At 39.9% G+C, this 19,544-nt stretch overlaps 1 protein-coding gene across 3 annotated transcripts in view; it reads left to right on the forward strand.

Moving 5' to 3' along the window:
* The window catches only part of LOC120997966 (probable cation-transporting ATPase 13A4), a 261,365-nt gene that overhangs the window by 70,263 nt on the left and 171,558 nt on the right, over window positions 1–19,544 (forward strand). For all 3 annotated transcript variants that reach the window (XM_040428350.1, XM_040428352.1, XM_040428351.1), the window contains exons 2-6: window positions 4,035–4,208; window positions 14,816–14,950; window positions 17,879–17,949; window positions 18,280–18,360; window positions 18,733–18,802. In XM_040428350.1, the coding sequence (XP_040284284.1) occupies window positions 4,035–4,208; window positions 14,816–14,950; window positions 17,879–17,949; window positions 18,280–18,360; window positions 18,733–18,802 (531 nt within the window). The remainder of the gene's footprint in view (window positions 1–4,034; window positions 4,209–14,815; window positions 14,951–17,878; window positions 17,950–18,279; window positions 18,361–18,732; window positions 18,803–19,544) is intronic.

Below are 19,544 nucleotides of genomic sequence, written 5' to 3' on the forward strand. Positions count from 1 at the left end.
ATTAGTAGCAAAGGAAAAATATATTTGCCGTTCAGCGGTGCAGTTGTATGTTCTAAAGCCATTTGTGGCGTGTGTAAGTGGAAACAAATAAGGGCCTATTTGCCATTCAGCGGTGCAGTTATATGTTCTAAAGCCCCTTTTGCCATGTATTAGTGGCAAAAGTAAAATATATTTACCGTTCAACGGTGCAGTTATATGTTCTAAAGCCTTCTGGGGGGAAAAAAATAAGGGCCTATTTGCCGTTCAGCGGTGCAGTTATACAGTGGGATGCGAAAGTTTGGGCAACCTTGTTAATTGTCATGATTATACTGTATAAATCGTTGGTTGTTACGATAAAAAATGTCAGTTAAATATATCATATAGGAGACACACACAGTGATATTTGAGAAGTGAAATGAAGTTTATTGGATTTACAGAAAGTGTGCTATAATTGTTTTAACAAAATTAGGCAGGTGCATAAATTTGGGCACTGTTGTCATTTTATTGATTCCAAAACCTTTAGAACTAATTATTGGAACTCAAATTGGCTTGGTAAGCTCAGTGACCCCTGACCTACATACACAGGTGAATCAAATTATGAGAAAGAGTATTTAAGGGGGTCAATTGTAAGTTTCCCTCCTCGTTTAATTTTCTCTGAAGAGTAGCAACATGGGAGATTGTTCACCATCATGGTTTAGGGGAAGGATACAGAAAGCTGTCTCAGAGATTTCAGCTGTCTGTTTCCACAGTTAGGAACATATTGAGGAAATGGAAGACCACAGGCTCAGTTTAAGTTAAGGCTCGAAATGGCAGACTAAGAAAAATCTCGGATAGACAGAAGCGACAAATGATGAGAACAGTCAGAGTCAACCCACAGACCAGCACCAAAGACCTACAACATCATCTTGCTGCAGATGGAGTCACTGTGCATCGTTCAACCATTCGGCGCACTTTACACAAGGAGATGCTGTATGCAAGAGTGATGCAGAGGAAGCCTTTTCTCCGCCCACAGAACAAAAAGTGCCGCTTGAGGTGGGCTAAAGCACATTTGGACAAGCCAGCTTCATTTTGGAATAAGGTGCTGTGGACTGATGAAACTAAAATTTTGTTATTTGGCCATAACAAGGGGCGTTATGCATGGAGGAAAAAGAACACAGCATTCCAAGAAAAACACCTGCTACCTACAGTAAAATATGGTGGTGGTTTCATCATGCTGTGGGGCTGTGTGGCCAGTGCAGGGACTGGGAATCTTGTCAAAGTTGAGGGACGCATGGATTCCACTCAGTATCAGCAGATTCTGGAGACCAATGTCCAGGAATCAGTGACAAAGCTGAAGCTGCACCGGGGCTGGATCTTTCAACAAGACAACGACCTTAAACACTGCTCAAAATCCACTAAGGCATTTATGCAGAGGAACAAGTACAACGTTCTGGAATGGCCATCTTAGTCCCTAGACCTGAATATAATTGAAAATCTGTGGTGTGACTTAAAGAGAGCTGTCCATGCTCGGAAGCCATCAAACCTGAATGAACTAAAGATGTTTTGTAAAGAGGAATGGTCCAAAATACCTTCAACCAGAATCCAGACTCTCATTTGAAACTACAGGAAGCGTTTAGAGGCTGTAATTTCTGCAAAAGGAGGATCTACTAAATATTGATTTCATTTCTTTTTTGTGGTGCCCAAATTTATGCACCTGCCTAATTTTGTTCAAACAATTATAGCACACTTTATGTAAATCCAATAAACTTAATTTCACTTCTCAAATATCACTGTGTGTGTCACCTATATTATATATTTGACATTTTTTATCGTAACAACCAACGATTTATACAGGAAAATCATGACGATTAACAAGGTTGCCCAAACTTTCGCATCCCACTGTATGTTCTAAAGCCCTTTTTGTTGTCTATTAGTGGCAAAATAAAAATATATTTGCCATTCAGCGATGCAGTTATATGTTCTAAAGCCCTTTTTGTTGTGTATTAGTGGCAAAAATAAAATGTGTGCCATTCAGCGGTGCAGTTATATGTTCTAAAGCCCTTTTTGCTGTGTATTAGTGGCAAAATAAAAATATATTGGCCATTCAGCGGTGCAGTTATATGTTCTAAAGCCCTTTTTGTTGTGTATTAGGGTTAAAAGAAAAATATATTTGCTGTTCAGAGGTGCAGTTATATGTTCTAAAGCCTTCTGTGGCATGTGTAAGTGGAAAAAAATAAGGGCCTATTTTCTATTCAGCGGTGCAGTTATATGTTCTAAAGCCTTTTTTTTTGTGTATTAGTGGGGGGGGGGAGGGGTCATTACCCGTTGTGTGGTGAAGTGAGAAAATTACAGACTATTTTGGGGTGTTTTAATTTCCTTTTTATTTATTTATTTCATCTAACAGTATGTCAGACAGAGAAGTCCCAGGCCCTGCACAGGGGAGTGGCAGAGGCCTAAATGTTTCTGGTGCAGGCAGAGGTCGTAGTAGCAGAGTAAGGGACCGTGGCAGCAGGGGTCACTTCAAGAGGCCTGAGCTCCCAGTCAGCTAGCGGTCGTGTCTTGACCAGCAACCCAGCGGATGCTCAACAGACAGGATCCATTTTTTGGGGGTTATTGTTCTGACACATTAGAGGAAGGGTAAAATAATCAGTCATGTCAACAAAAACTTACTGCTGACACCCTCTCCACTCTGTCGTTCTGTAGACATTTATGTGGAATCAGTTGACAACGATGTAAATGTAGTGTGCTTCTTCTTGGCACTAACATCGACCTGTAAGGCTGAGTTCATACTTATTTGGTCAGTTTTGGCCCCGTGACTGCCCAAATAAGTGAAGTGTTTAGTGATTCTAAGATGCCTGTCATCTGCATGTCATACTGACTCAAAGTATTATTTCACTACCACAGAAGACTCCCTATGCGTGTTACTGCAAGGCACAGTGTTCTGCACCACTATAAAGGCTCTCTGCAGCCAGTAAATAACCGTTTTTTAACGCGATTCACTGCAAACATATTTGGATCGAGCCAAAACATTTTTTTTTAATTTGGCGAACCAGCCGAATCTAATTTTAGCCAGTTCTACTTTACACCAGTGTGATCAATGTCCCCCATTTAGTTGAAAGCTCTAAATAAAGACGTACCTGCAATATCCAAAATGCTTAAGTAATGAAGGTAAAACATTGAGAGGTTTTTAAAGACATGTAAATAAAGATTATGGAGTTTGCATTTTGAGTATTAATTATGGCAACATACTGTAAGGGGGAATTACTACTGTGAGGGGACACTACCTAATGTGAAGAAGCACTAAGTGAGCAGACCTACTGTGAAGGAACATCTATGGAGCATTCTTATATGTTGAGGCACTAAGGTGCATGACTACTTTGAGGGCTCACTAAGAGGGCATAACTACTCTAAGGAGGCATAGCTAATGAGAGAGGGCACTAAGGAGGCATAACTACTGTGTGGGGGCACTAAGAGTGAGTATAGAATGAATTTTTCACTTGAAAATATATGCAACATTATGATGTATTTTGGGCATACAAGTCTGCTTATTTGAAAAGGCACTAAGGGTGGGCCACTCATGAAATTTCTGCACTAGATCCACCAATGTATGAAAATGGCCCTGGCTAAGAACCTCGTTGATTGCTAAAATAGAAGAAAGAAATGCTCAAATAAAGTGTTGTCTCTCCTTGCTGCTGGAGATGGACTTGAGATGGCTTAGAGACTTCTATTGAGCCCTTCCTCAGTAGCTGTATGTGAGCACTTCTTTCTCCTCGTTTTAGCGATCAGTGGGGGTTTCAGCATTCAGACCCCCACTGATTAAAACCTTTGATATAAACTATCAAAGAAGGTTGATATTTTTTTTATCACATTTTAGTATCAACACTTTTTTCCTTTTTTTCCTTTTGTTGCAATGCACAAGTAATACAATATCACTGAAATGTGAAATGATGCTGGCTACACAAAAAAATAATAAGGTGTGCCGTAGTCAGAAGGTCCCCTTCTTTGTTGGATATTGCATGGAGATATTCTCTGTATCTTATATGAAATCCATTCTTATTGTTACTTTGCTTTTACAGGAGCTGTTTGGATACAGGACCCAGGGGTGGAAACAAGTACTGTGCATTGTTGGATATATCTTTTCTTTAGGGATTCTCCTTCTCCTATTCTATTGGAAACCAGAATGGGATGTGTGGTGTCAATGCGCTCCATGTACACTTGAGAAAGCTAATATTATATTACTGAGAACCACGGTATGTATTTTTCTTCCTTGCTGGCCATGAGCCTATTCACTGCTGGACTGTTATTGAGCATCAAAAAAGAATAATTTAACTCTGTTATTGCTTTTCTTTTATGTAAATTAACACAAGTGACATAACTATGAATTATGCACAAACAGTATATTATGCTTGGATGTTTGCAACCAATTGTAGAAGAGAAATAAAGTGGAAAGAACATAAGAACGCATTCACACGACCCATGTTTTGCGGATGTGCAAATTGTGGATCCGCAAAACACGGATACCGGCTGTGAGCGTTCCGCAACTTGCAGCCTGCACATGGCCACAACTATAATAGAAAATGCCTATTCTTGTCCGCAGTCGCGGACAATTTGGACATTGGACATTGGACATGCTCTATCTTTTTTTGCAAGGCCGCGGAACGGAACCATGGATGCGGAAAGCACACAGTGTGCTGTCCGCATCTTTTGCGGCCCCATTGAAATGAATGGGTCCACACAAGTTCTGTGAAATTGCAGAATGGATGCGGACACATTCATATAGCTGTCTGAATTCAGAGGTGAACTAATCCTACTTCTAAATTCATAAAAATATATAAATTGTGAGGCATGACCATATATATTTCTAGCAATATATATGAGGGACTATTTTCCATGCTACGTTAACAAGAGCTAATTACAATGCTTCCTGTGAGATGCAGATGTTTGATGAGCTATTGCCTTCCCTCCAAATGGGGAAAGTCCACCAGATATGTGAGTAAAAATTGTTTTAAAGCTGTGGGATAACCCCTTTAAGAATCTTGTTCTGTCTTCTTACACGTTCACACAGTGTGCAGTCTGACATTCAGCATAAACCATTCCTGTCTTCCAAATAAGAGGACTAACATGTTTATTGGTCAACAAGCCGTACATATGTGATTGATTGATTGATTATATACGATTGATTGAGTGGTAAAACAGGATTGTTTGGTAAAACTACAAGAATTCAATTACATGTATAAGTATTAACCTCTTAAGGATCTTACCATTTTTCACCTTAAGGACCAGGTCATTTTTTACAAATCTGACATGTGTCACTTTATGTGGTAATAACTTTAAAACGCTTTTACTTATCCAGGCCATTCTGAGATTGTTTTCTCGTCACATATTGTACTTCATGATAGTGGTAAAATTGAGTCAAAAAATTTCATTTTTATTTATAAAAAATACCAAATTTACAAAAAAAAATTAAAAAGTTGCAAATTTACAAATTTCAATTTCTCTACTTTTATAATAGATTAAATAACTCCAAAAATAGTTATTACTTTCCATTCCCCATATGTCTACTTCATTTTGTGAGTGCCATTTTATTTTTTGGGGACGTTAGAAGGCTTAGAAGTTTAGAAGCAAATCTTGAAATTTTTCCGAAAATTTTCAAAACCCACTTTTTAACCCCTTAAGGACTTGTGACGTACCGGTACGCCATGTTTGCCGAGTCCTTAACCACCTCAGCTCTCCTAGCTTAAACCCCCTTAATGACCAGACCACTTTTTACAATTCTGCACTACACTACTTTCACGGTTTATTGCTCGGTCATACAACTTACCACCCAAATGAATTTTACCTCCTTTTCTTCTCACTAATAGTGCTTTCATTTGGTGGTATTTCATTGCTGCTGACATTTTTACTTTTTTGATATTAATCAAAATTGACCAAAATTTTTGCAAAAAAAGTCATTTTTCACTTTCTGTTGTAAAATTTTTCAAATAAAACTACATTTATGTATAAATTTTTCTCTAAATTTATTGTTCTACATGTCTTTGATAAAAAAAAATGCAATAAGTTAATATTTATAGGATATCGCAAAAGTTTTAGCATTTACAAACTATGGTACAAAAATGTGAATTTCCGCATTTTGAAGCAGCTCTGACTTTCTGAGCACCTGTCATGTTTCCTGACATTCTACAATGCCCAGACAGTAGAAACACCCCACAAATGACCCCATTTCGGAAAGTAGACACCCTAAGGTATTTGCTGATGGGCATAGTGAGTTCATGGAAGTTTTTATTTTTTGTCACAAGTTAGCGGAAAATTATAATTTTTTTTCTTTTTTTTTCTTACAAAGTCTCATATTCCACTAACTTGTGACAAATAATTAAATTTTACATGAACTCACCATGCCCCTCACGAAATACCTTGGGGTGTCTTCTTTCCAAAATGGGGTCACTTGTGGGGTATTTATACTGCCTTGGCATTTTAGGGGACCTAAAGCGTAAAAAATGCGTAAAAAATGCCCTGTGAAATCGTAAAGATACTCATTGGAATTTGGGCCCCTTTGCGCACCTAGGCTGCAAAAAAGTGTCACACATGTGATATTGCCGTGCTCAGGAGAAGTAGGGAAATGTGTTTTGGGGTGTATTTTTACATATACCCATGCTGGGTGAGAGAAATATCTCTGTAAAAGACAACTTTTCCCATTTTTTATACAAAGTTGTCATTTTACAGAGATATTTCTCTCACCCAGCATGGGTATATGTAAAAATACACCCCAAAACGCATTTCCCTACTTTTCCTGAGTATGGCGATACCACATGTGTGACACTTTTGTGCAGCCTAGGTGCGCAAAAAGGGGCCCAAATTTCAATGACTATCTTTACGATTTCACAGGGTATTTTTTACGCATTCGGATTCCAAACTACTTCTCACGCTTTAGGGCCCCTAAAATGCCAGGGCAGTATAAATACCCCACAAGTGACCCTATTTTGGAAAGAAGACACCCCAAGGTATTCCGTGAGTGGCATGGCAAGTTCCTAGAATATATATATTTTTTTGGCACAAGTTAGCTGAAAATAATTTATTTATTTATTTTTAATTTTTTTCTTACAAAGTCTCATATTCCACTAACTTGTGACAAAAAATAAAATTTTACATGAACTTGCCATGCCCCTCACGAAATACCTTGGGGTGTCTTCTTTCCAAAATGGGGTCACTTGTGGGGTATTTATACTGCCCTGGCATTTTAGGGGCCCTAAAGCGTGAGAAGTAGTTTGGAATCCAAATGCGTAAAATATGCCCTGTGAAATCGTAAAGATACTCATTGGAATTTGGGCCCCTTTGCGCACCTAGGCTGCAAAAAAGTGTCACACATGTAGTATCTCCGTACTCAGAAGAAGTAGGGCAATGTGTTTTGGGGTGTATTTTTACATATACCCATGCTGGGTGAGATAAATATCTCTGTAAAAGACAACTTTTCCCATTTTTTTATACAAAGTTGTCATTTTACATAGATATTTCTCTCACCCAGCATGGGTATATGTAAAAATACACCCCAAAACGCATTGCCCTACTTCTCCTGAGTACGGCGATACCACATGTGTGACACTTTTTTGCAGCCTAGGTGCACAAAGGGGCCCAAATTCCAATAAGTACCTTTTAGGAGGGCATTTTTAGACATTTGGATTCCAGACTTCTTCTCACGCTTTAGGGCCCCTAAAATGCCAGGGCAGTATAAATACCCCAAATGTGACCCCATTTTGGAAAGAAGACACCCCAAGGTATTCCATGAGGGGCATGGCGACAAACCTCTCCTTCCCCATGGGACAATGTGCAAAGCGCAAATCGCCCAGAGATGTGGAGAAGTACATTATGCACTTTGTCCCAGGTGTAAGGAGAGGTTTGCAGAAGCTCTGTGTGAAAGGGCCCTAAGGCCCCTGTGTGCCTGTCCTGTGTCACACAATCCCTATACTAAGTGTACCTGTGTGTGGTACTTCCGGAAACACTACCCTAAGCATACGGCAGGGTGGTCAGGGCAGTCAGGACAGAAATAGCGGGTGTCACGCCTTATTCCACTACTGCTACAGACACAACATCTTTTTCGGAGTGGCGCTTGGTTTGAGGTACCAGCAATGACATTGGGGAAATGTCGCTCGTTTAGACGGCTCATTACACTGGTGGATGGGGCCACGGAACCTCATGGATACAGGAGGTTCTCGATGATCTCTTCCTGAAATTTGAGGAAGGATCCTGTTCTCCCAGCCTTACTGTAGAGAACAAAACTATTGTACATAGCCAATTGAATTAGGTATATAGACACCTTCTTATACCAGCGTCTGGTCCTGCGGGAGAGTAAATAAGGAGCCAACATCTGGTCATTGAAGTCCACCCCTCCCATGAGCAAATTATAGTTGTGGACACAGAGGGGCTTTTCAATGACACTGGTTGCTCATTCAATTTGTATTGTCGTGTCTGCGAGAATGGAGGGGAGCATGTAAATGTCACGCTTGTCTCTCCATTTCACTGCGAGCAGTTCTTCATTATACAAGGCAGCCCTCTCCCCCCTTGCAAGACGGATGGTAACGAGCCGTTGGGGGAAGCCTTGGCGACTAGGTCGTGCGGTGCCACAGCAGCCAATCTGTTCTAGAAACAAATGCCTGAAGAGGGGCACACTTGTTTAGAAATTTTCCACATAAAGGTGGTACCCCTTGCCAAATAAGGGTGACACCAAGTCCCAGACTGTCTTCCCACTGCTCCCCAGGTAGTCAGGGCAACCGACCGGCTCCAGGGTCTGATCTTTACCCTCATAGACACGAAACTTGTACGTATAGCCTGTGGCCCTTTCACAGAGCTTATACAATTTGACCCGATACCGGGCGCGCTTGCTTGGGATGTATTGTTTGAAGCCAAGGTGCCCGGTAAAATGTATCAGGGACTCATCTATGCAGATGTTTTGCTCAGGGGTATACAAATCTGCAAATTTGGTGTTAAAGTGGTCTATGAGGGGCCAAATTTTGTGGAGCCGGTCAAAAGCTGGGTGGCCTCTGGGACGAGAGGTGCTATTATCACTCCAAATAAGTGACCCCATTTAGAAAATACACCCCTCAAGGTATTCAAAACTGATTTAAAAAACTTTGTTAACCTTTTAGGTGTTCCACAATAATTAATTGAAAATGGATATGAAATTTCACTTTTTTTTGGCAGATTTTCCATTTTAATAATTTTTTTCCGCTAACAAAGCAAGGACTAAACTCAATATTTATTGCACTGATTCTGTCGTTTACAGAAACACCCCATATGTGGTCATTCCTGCTGTATGACCACACGGCAGGGCGCAGAAGGAAAGGAACACCATATGTTTTTTGGAAAGCAGATTTCACTGGAATAATTTTAAGCTGCCGTGTCACATTTGAAGACCCCCTGATGCACCCCTAGAGTAGAAACTCCCAAAAAATGCCCCCATTTTGGAAACTACGGGATAAAGTGGCAGTTTTGTTAGTACTATTTTAGAGTACATATGATTTTTGGTTGCTCTGTATTACACTTTTTGTGAGGCAAGGTAAAACAAAAAATAGCTGTTTTGGCACGTTTTTTTTGTTATCTACAGTGTTCATCATGTTGTATTTTTATAGCGCAGGTTGTTACGGATGCGACAATACCAAATATTGTTTGTTTCAGTTTTACATAATAAAGCATTTTTTCAAAAGATTTTTTTAGTGTCTCCATATTCTGAAAGCCATATTTTTTTTTCATTTTGGGCGACTGTCTTATGTAGGGGCTCATTTTTTTCAGTATGAAATGACAGTTTAATTGATACTATTTTAGGGTGCATGTGACTTTTTGATCGCTTGATATTACACTTTTTGTGATGTAAGGTGACAAAAAATGGCTTGTAATTTACACACTTTAAAAAATAAATAAATACACTGTCCACTTGAGGGGTTAGGTCATGTGATATTTTTGTACAGCAGGTTCTTATGGATGCGGCAATACACTAATATGCATGCTTTTTAAATTTATTTAAGTTTTACACAACAGCTTTTTTTGAACAAATAAAATCATGTTTTAGTGTTTTAGTGTCTCCATATTCTAAAAGCCATAGCTTTTTTATTTTTGGGCGACTGTCTTAGCAAGGGTATCATTTTTTGCAAGATAAGATGACGGTTTGATTGGCACTATTTTGGGGTGAATATGATAGCTTGCTATTACACTTTTTGTCATGTAAAATCCCAAAAAATGTCTTTTGACACCGTTTTTATTTTTTATTTTTTATAGTGTTCGTCTGAGGGGTTAGATCATGTGATTTTTTTTTGAGCAGGTTGTTACGGACGTGGCGATACCTAATATGTATACTTTTTTGTTTATTTAAGTTTTACACAATAATATAATTTTTGAAACTAAAAAAAAATCATGTTTTAGTGTCTCCATAGTCTGATAGCCATAGTTTTTTTTATATTTTTTTGGGCGATTGTCTTAGGTAGAGTATAATTTTTTGTGGGATGAGATGACGGTTTTATTGGCACTATTTTGGGGTGCATATGACTTTTTGATCGCTTGCTATTAAACTTTTTGTGATGTATGGTGACAAAAATGGCTTTTGACACCTTTTTTATCTATTTTTTTTTACAGTGTTCACCTGAGGGGTTAGTTCATGTGATATTTTTTTATAAAGCAGGTTGTTATGGACGCGGCGATACCTTATATGTATATTTTTTTTATTTATTTAAGTTTTACACCATAATATCATTTTTGAAACAAAAAAATCATGTTTTAGTGTCTCCATAGTCTGAGAGCTATGGTTTATTTTATCTTTTTTAGGTGATTGTCTTAGATAAGGGTGTATTTTTTGTGGCATGAGGTGATAGATAGATTGGCACTATTTTGGGGGGCATAGGCCTTTTTAATCGCTTGGTGTTGCACTTTTAGTGATGTAAGGTGACAAAAAATGGCTTTCTTAGCACAGTTTTTATTTTATTTTTTTGACGGTGTTCATGTGATATTTTTATAGAGCTGGTTGATTCGGATGTGGCATTACCTAATATGTCTACTTTTCTTTTTTTCCCTATTTAAAAAAAAAAAAATACTTTATTTTGGGAAAAGGACTCTTTTTTATTTTTACTCGAAACTTTAAATTTTTTTGTAAAACTTTTTTTTCACTTTTTTATTTTATTTATTATTTGTCCCACTCTGGGAATTCAACATTACAGGGTCTGATCCCTGTTTCAATGCAGCACAACACATCTATATTCTGCTGTATTGAACTGTTAGTGTCGTACACTGTAAGATGCTAACAGTTGCCTAGGAGACCCAGCTTGGGGACCCAGCTTGGGGGCTGGGCCTCTTAGGCCTCCGTACATGCTGGGCCCCAAGCCTTGGAATGACTTGGGGCTGCCATGGCAACCAACGAGTCCCTGCCACAGCAGTGCGGGGACCCGATGGATGGAGTGAGGGAGCGCAAACCTACCATATGCCACGGTCAGCGCTAACCGCGGCAAATGAGGGGTTAATCCACCGGCATCCGTGCTGATCGCGGCACCGCACATTGGGGGGAGGAAGGACCACAGGACGAGAATGCTCGTCCTGGAGCACTAAGTACCGGCCCTTTAGGACAAGCATTCTCGTCCTTAACGTGTTAACCCCTTAGTGACCACTAATACGCCTTTTTACTGATGTAAACAAAGGGGTATTAGCTAAACAGCTTGCTTTAATCAATAATTACATGTACTTAAAATAGTGCATTAAAAACTAAGACCTCATGCAAGTACATTGATGGAAAAACAAAAAGTTATAGCTCTTGGAATGCAATTGTTTTAAAAAATCTGCGTGGTCACTAAGGGGTTAAGCATAGATAGAATGGCTGCCTATACATGGGATTACATGTCTAACATCTAACAGTTATAACCCCCTGAATAACATTAACAACTGACTGAACAGCTCTGCATCACACAATATCCCTGAAACAAAGGTAGATCTCTTACCAGATATGCTTTTACAAGGATTGTGGCATTTGAGAAGGAGACACGCATAGAACAGCTCTGCTGATGTGTCCTGGAGACTGGAGACTTCTCTTTCTCAGGATACTTTGCACTCCCCCAATGCAGTGCACCACCCACAATGCAGTAGTATTGTAACAGGAAAAACTAAGTGTAATACAACTTAAGGCTGGGTTCACAGGGGCGTGTCCGGATTAGGTTCGGATGCGTCCCGGTGTATTGCGGCAAACCTGCGCGAGTAGGTATGCAATTGCAGTCAGTTTTGACTGCGATTGAGTTCCGATGTTCAGTTTTTATCGCGCGGGTGCAATGAGTTTTGCACGCGCGTGATAAAAAACCGACTGTGGTACCCAGACCCGAACTTCTTCACAGAAGTTCAGGTTTGGGTTAGTTGTAGTGTAGATTGTATTATTTCCCCTTATAACATGGTTATAAGGGAAAATAATAGCATTCTGAATACAGAATGCTTAGTAAAATAGCGCTGGAGGGGTTAAAAAAAATAAAAAAATTAACTCACCTTCTCCTCTTGATTGCGTAGTTCCCGGTCTCTTCTTTACTTCTTTAATGATGAACTACCGGCTAGGACCTGTGGTGATGGACCATGTGATTGGACCATGGTGCTCCACGGTGATGGACCATGTGATTGGAGCATGTGATCTGATGTCACCAAAGGTCCTTTAGCCGACAGCTCATCAGAAGAGACCGGGAACTACGCGATCAAGAGGAGAAGATGAGTTAATTTTTTATTTTTTTTTAACCCCTCCAGCCCTATAACCATGTTATAAGGGGAAATAATACAGTGAATAGACTGTCACCTAGCAACCATGCGTGAAAATCGCACCGCATCCGCACTTGCTTGCGGATGCTTGCGATTTTCACGCAACCCCATTCACTTCTATGGTGAAAAATGCAGAATATAGAGCATGCTGCGATTTTCACGCAACGCACAAGTGATGCGTGAAAATCACTGCTCATCTGAACAGCCCCATGGAAATGAATGGGTCGGGATTCAGTGCGGGTGCAATACGTTCACCTACCGCATTGCACCCGCGCGGAAATCTCGCCCGTGTGAGCGCAGCCTAACTTATAACTACACTAAACACTTCAGAAATACCAAGACTGAGGCAGACATGATCTGTAATGATTCTCTAACCCTGCTGGTAAGAACAAATCTCAAGTTGATTCCTTTAAAAATGAATTGAAGAGCAGAAATAAATCCCTGTTAAATATGGATGTGTGGTCTTTTTTCTGCAATTTTAATGCACATTATTGAACACAGTTACAGTAAAGTTATCAGAGCTGTGTCTGAGCGCTGACGTGGTCACCTGGGCAGGAAAAAATTACTGAGAATAAACTATGAAAGTATCTATTTAATGACTGTAAGCAGAGGTCTTGAAAACCATGAGAAATAGAAGTTATATTAGCATACTCACATAAGGGTGCTGCATTTTTTATGTGGTTTTTCAACAACATACCTGTGTTTATGGTGCATTTTCTTCCAGCAAAGGAAAAGCACACAGCAGAATTAAATTACCTTAATGTAACTCAGTTTTGTAGATAATGTAATTGAGTTTTGCTGTGTTTTCACTTTGCTAGAAGATAACTCACCATATATGCAGATAAGGCTACTTTCACACTTGCGCTTTCCCTTTCTGTTATTGAGATCAGTCATAGGATCTCAATAGCAGGGGAAAACAATTCAGTTTTTTCCCCATACATTTTCAACGAGGACAAAACTGAACTAAACAAACCAGAATGTGCTAGAATGCATTCCGTTCCGTTTGGTTGCATTCCCATCATGGACAGAATAACGCTGCAAGCAGCATTTTTCTGTCCGCAATGTGGTTCGGAGCAAGATGTATCCATCCTTACACACAATATAAGTCAATGGGGACGGATCAGTTTTCTCTGACACAATAGAAAACTGATCCGTCCCCTGTTGACTATCAATGGAGTTCATGACGGATCCATCTTGGCTGTGTTAAAGATAATACAACCGAATCCGTTCATAACGGATGCAGCCAGTTGTATTAAGAGATGAGCAAATCGAATCCCACGAAGTGGAATTGGATCAGAATTTCAGGATAAATTTGATTCGCCTAGAAGCCGAATTTCCTCGTACTTTGTGTCAACGAATAAATTTATCCTGAAATAGTATGAAAAACAAAAAAAATCTAACTTACCCCTTCCATTTGTTTGCGACGGGCCGCCAGCCTCCATCTTGCTTGAAGATCTCGGCCGAAATCCGGTGCGGCGAGAGATTACATAATCACGCCGGCCAACGTGATGACGTCAAACGTCACCACGCCAGCCGGCGTGATGACGTAATCTCGCGCCATGCGGGATTTCGGCCGAGATCTTCAAGCAAGATGGCGGGTGCCAGCCCGTCACGCTCATATGGAGGCGGTAAGTTTAATGTGATTGTCTTTTTATTGCTAATTTTACACAGTTTTTAAACTCAGATGCCACAATCACGTATGTACTCGGCATCTGAGGGGTACAATGACGGGGGCGGTGCTATCGCAGCTTCCTGTCATTGCACCCGCTAATTCGTGACGAAGCAAATTTTTTTGTAAAATTTGGCGATGCGGCCGAATAGAATTTTGCAGAAATTTGCTCATCTCTAGTTGTATTATCAGAACGGAAACACTTTTGCTGATCCATAACGGATCCAGCAAAAACGCTGGTGTGAAAGTAGCCTAAGTTGTTGCAAAAGCTGCATATGTCTTTTTGTGTGCTTTTTTTGCACACTATAAAGTACACCCACGATGTATGGCAGCACCCTGATTTTTCAGTTTACCATGCAGAAACTTGGATTACACTTTAACATGTTCACTGATATTGTTCTCATAAAGCCTGTCTTGCTTTCCCTTTAGGATGATTTTAAAAAATACACCAAGAAGAAAATATTTTGGGTTGAGCCTTTCAAAGCCACAGATAAAAGATTACATGATATAACCTTTGATGATAAATCTCTAATCAGCAGAGCTTTCATCATGCCGGATTACAAGGTCTGATCTTTTCCGCATTCCATTAAAATACATTTGTTAGGTTTATTTAGTTTAGAAAAAAAGACGACTGAGGGGAGATTTAATAACCATGCATAAATATATGAAAGATCTATAAAGAGATCTTTCCTTATGATTTATTTATACTTTATTTAGACTGTATCGATAACAAGGTGGAATCCTCTATTCCTCAAGGTGGAATCCAAAATGCAAACATCGATTTCAACGAAACTTGGTATACACATCCCTTGCTACCTGGAAATAAATCTTGCAGGGGACTCAGCTCTCTAGGAAGCACCATTCCCAAAAAAATCACCTGCATTAGCCAATACAAGCCTGCCAGCCTTTCACTTAAATTCTAACTGCCATACACACGGTCACATGTCCCTTATCAGCCAATAGAAGCTCACAGGTCCTACTCCAGGTTGCCATAACAACTTATCGAATCGCAGTTCACAGGTCCTGAAATATTCAGTCGTATGATGTATGATGGCACAACTACACTGCTACATGCATGGGGGGCAGGGGCCACTATTAAACGGACGGGCGCTGTGGAGTTCACTGTTAAAGGGGTGGGCTGTGTGGAGTTCACTGTTAACCGGGCGGGCACTGTGGAGGTCACTGTTAAAGGGGCGGCCACTGTGAAAGTCACTGTTAAAGGGGTGGTCACTGTTAAAGGGGCGGTCACTGTGAAAGTCACTGTTGAAGGGGCGGAACACTGTGAAAGTCACTATTAAAGGGGCGGTCACAGTGAAAGTCACTGTTAAAGGGGCGGTCACTGTGAAAGTCACTGTTAAAGGGGCGGTCACTTTTAAAGGGGTGGCCACTGTGAAAGTCACTGTTAAAGGGGCGGTCACCGTTAAAGGGGCGACCATTGTGAAAGTCACTGTTATTTAATATAAAATTCCAATAAATAAATACCCGAGCATTGCCGGGTTATCGACTAGTTTTTAATAAAATACAACTGAAAAAATGATTTTTAGCTCAAAATGAGTACAATGAAATAATTTTAAAAAATCGCTACCAAAGGTGTTAATAGCCTTTAAATGACATTTTGTTGGGACAAATTAAAGGGATTTTCCGGTTACACAAAAATATAAAATAACACCAGCAATCAACCTCACTTTATTATATAAGTCAGGCTACTTTCACACCTGCTTTAGGTGCAGATCCGTTTGGTATCTGCACAGACGGATCCGCACCTATAATGCAAACGCTTGTATCTGTTCAGAACGGATCCATTTGCATTATTATTTTTTTTAAAAGTCTAAGTCAAAACGGATCCGTCTTGACTTGACTTACATTGAAAGTCAATGGGGGACGGATCCGTTTTCAATTGCCCAATATTGTGTCAGTGAAAACGGATCCGCCCCCATTGATTTACATTGTAAGTCAAGACGGATCCGTTTGGTGTCCGCATCTAGAGCGGAATGGAGGCGGAACGGAGCCAAACTGAGGCATTTTGAACGGATCCTTATCCATTCAGAATGCATTGGGGCTGAACTGATCAGTTTTGAACCATTTGTGGGATCCCTGAAACGGATCTCACAAACGGAATTCAAAACGCAAGTTTGAAAGTAGCCTCAGATGATCGGTATCTGATTGTATTTAACTCCTCCAACATAATTGTCATGTGTGACACCCACCCTGTGTTTACATCCTGCCACAAGACTCATATGGAGTGTCTGTAGCATCAGGTCTCTGCTTATATTTCCCCTCCCAGTTCGAGCATCACAGATCCAAACTTTCTTGAAGCCCTGCTAGAAAATCCCTGTCCTAAGACACAGCATTATTGCAGACATGATGTCTACAATGCAGGATCCAGAAGAATGAACAGAACACTGTCCTCAGAGGCAAGGTCATTGATGATGTTGTGTTGACAGCACAGAGCCTCTACAAACCTTGTCACCTAGACCAAAACATTGTAAAATGTCACCTGACTGCAATAGAGAGCAGGAAAACAGGGAATTACAGATAAACAATTACTATTAGTAAGTATACAAACGGAAAATGCAAATGTGATCGCACACTACATCCAGCATTCTGCCCTGCCTCCATGCTGGATGAGACATTGGTGTACATTTTGGCCAAAGCGTAATAAGCCACTCACCACGTCAAGGTCGTCTCATTTGAGTGGTCCCTAACGCTATTTCCTACCTGTTTATGGGCCATGACAGCCACACAAAGTCCAGGGAATGCAGGTCAGCATGCAAGCCAAGCACACTCTGCTTTTAACCCCGTCCGGTGCCATTACAGCTTTCATCGGATCCAGGGATGCAAGTACCAACATGCATGCTGAGCCCACCATATACTTCTCCTGGAGCCAAATGGCTACTGGTAGGTTATATACAAGCCATTTGGCTCCAGGAGAAGTATATGGTGGGCTCAGCATGCATGTTGGTACTTGCATCCCTGGATCCGATGAAAGCTGTAATGGCACCGGACGGGGTTAAAAGCAGAGTGTGCGGGCTTGCATGCTGACCTGCATTCCCTGCACTTTGTGTGGCTGTCATGGCCCATAAACAGGTAGGAAATAGCGTTAGGGACCACTCAAATGAGACGACCTTGACGCGGTGAGTGGCTTATTACGCTTTGGCCAAAATGTACACCAATGTCTCATCCAGCATGGAGGCAGGGCATAATGCTGGATGTAGTGTGCGATCACATTTGCATTTTCCGTTTGTATATGTATTTCGCCATAGTGATCTGCACCTACAGACAGGTTGTGCGGACTCAACCCCCCACATTTTTACTATTAGTAAGTGATAACGTGTTATTTTCTGTTAGTTGATGCTGAAAATTGTAAAACCGTAATACCCTGCTACAAACAACAGGAGATAAAACTTACCCTTATAAACTTACAGTCATAAACTTGTAAGTCATACACAACATACTCCAAGTTTCTAACCAGTTTCACTTACTTTATGTTAGGTGCGATGTCTAAGAGTACAGAATATTAGATATATTTGGAACACATTGGAAGGAAATTTTCAAAAAATTGGGTGAGTTATTTATAGATTTTAAACATATGTTAAAGAAATGCTAATGCATATCAAGCCCGACCTCTCACAGATTTAGCTATTTTTCCCCTAATTAGCTTTTTGTAATTTTGTCTCATGTTTATGATAATTTTTCTGCATAATTTATAATTCTATCCCACAAAATATTGGCTTGGCCATGCATACTAAAACTTATAGATAAAGAACTACTAGATCTATTATTATAACATTTTTCCTGAATTTTTCTCACTTGGTTTTTACAAGACCATTTTTTCATTTTATGTACCACTATTTTCGTTATCAATCCTTTTTTCTTCTATGCTTGTGTTTCAGGGCTCTAGAAGATGAGTACTCGTGTTCAGACATACACACAAAGTTTGGTTCTGGTTTCAGTCAAGGAGAGCAAGAAATTCGGTAAGTGGCATTGTGATGTTCCCAAGGGAAAAAAAAAACATGTATTCTTTATGCAAATTAGTGTTTCAGTCTACTAAGGGGTGGGGCCTAGCTCCGTAGTGCATCTTAGTTCTTTAGTGCTAGCCACCACTCTGTGCACTGAAGTTTTTTTTTCCCTCAGGAACACTACAACAGATTTTTATGAGACAGGTCAGAACAGGTTTAATCAGCAGTATTAACTCTACCAGGCAGTGTGTCTGGTTTAATAGGGTTGACAATGCTGACAAATGCTCTTAAAAATATGGATTTTTGGATTTTGCTTTTCAATTTTTGGAGGTTGCTATTTTCCATTCAAGACAATTATATGTTACTGTAATTAATTTTACCATACAGAAAACAAGTATGTGGACTGAACACAATGGATGTAGAAATTACTCCTATCTGGAAGCTGCTTTTCAAAGAGGTGAGGTTTTTTTGTATTATTATTTTTTATATTTTTCTCATAACAATGTGCAACAATTAAAGAGAACCTGTCATCATGAAAATGCAGTACCGCCTACTTAAAATTTAAATGAGCGAAATATAATTTAGTGCTCATGCGCACAAACATATTTTTTGTCCGTGTTCATTCTGGTTTTTTTGCGCCCTATATGTGGAACCATTTACCGTACTTTAATGGGGCCACAAAGAAATGGAAATTACTCTGTGTGCATTCCGTGTCTGCATTGCTGTTCCACCAAAAAAAATAGAACAATTTGTGGACCGCAAAACATCTAACTGTCGTGTGCATAAGCCCTTATAGTGAATATTTCACCATAAGCTATATACCATATACTACTCACAAAAAGTTAGGGATATTTGGCTTTCAGGTGAAATTTATGGCAAACGTAAAAAGTTCACGTTACAGTGATATTATATCATGAAAGTAGGGCATTTAAGAAGAAGCATGCAATGCTGATTTTCTCATCTCAAACAATTTATTGAAACAAAAGCCAACACCACAAAAATGTCAGTGTCTCAATAACTTGTCATATAAACATAGAAACATAGAATGTGTCGGAAGACAAGAACCATTTGGCCCATCTAGTCTGCCCAATATACTGAATACTATGAATAGCCCCTGGCTTTATCTTATATGAAGGATGGCCTTATGCCTATCCCATGCATGCTTAAACTCCTTCACTGTATTTGCAGCTACCACTTCT

This window comes from Bufo bufo, chromosome 4 (assembly GCF_905171765.1).
Source record: "Bufo bufo chromosome 4, aBufBuf1.1, whole genome shotgun sequence".
Taxonomy (NCBI): domain Eukaryota; kingdom Metazoa; phylum Chordata; class Amphibia; order Anura; family Bufonidae; genus Bufo; species Bufo bufo.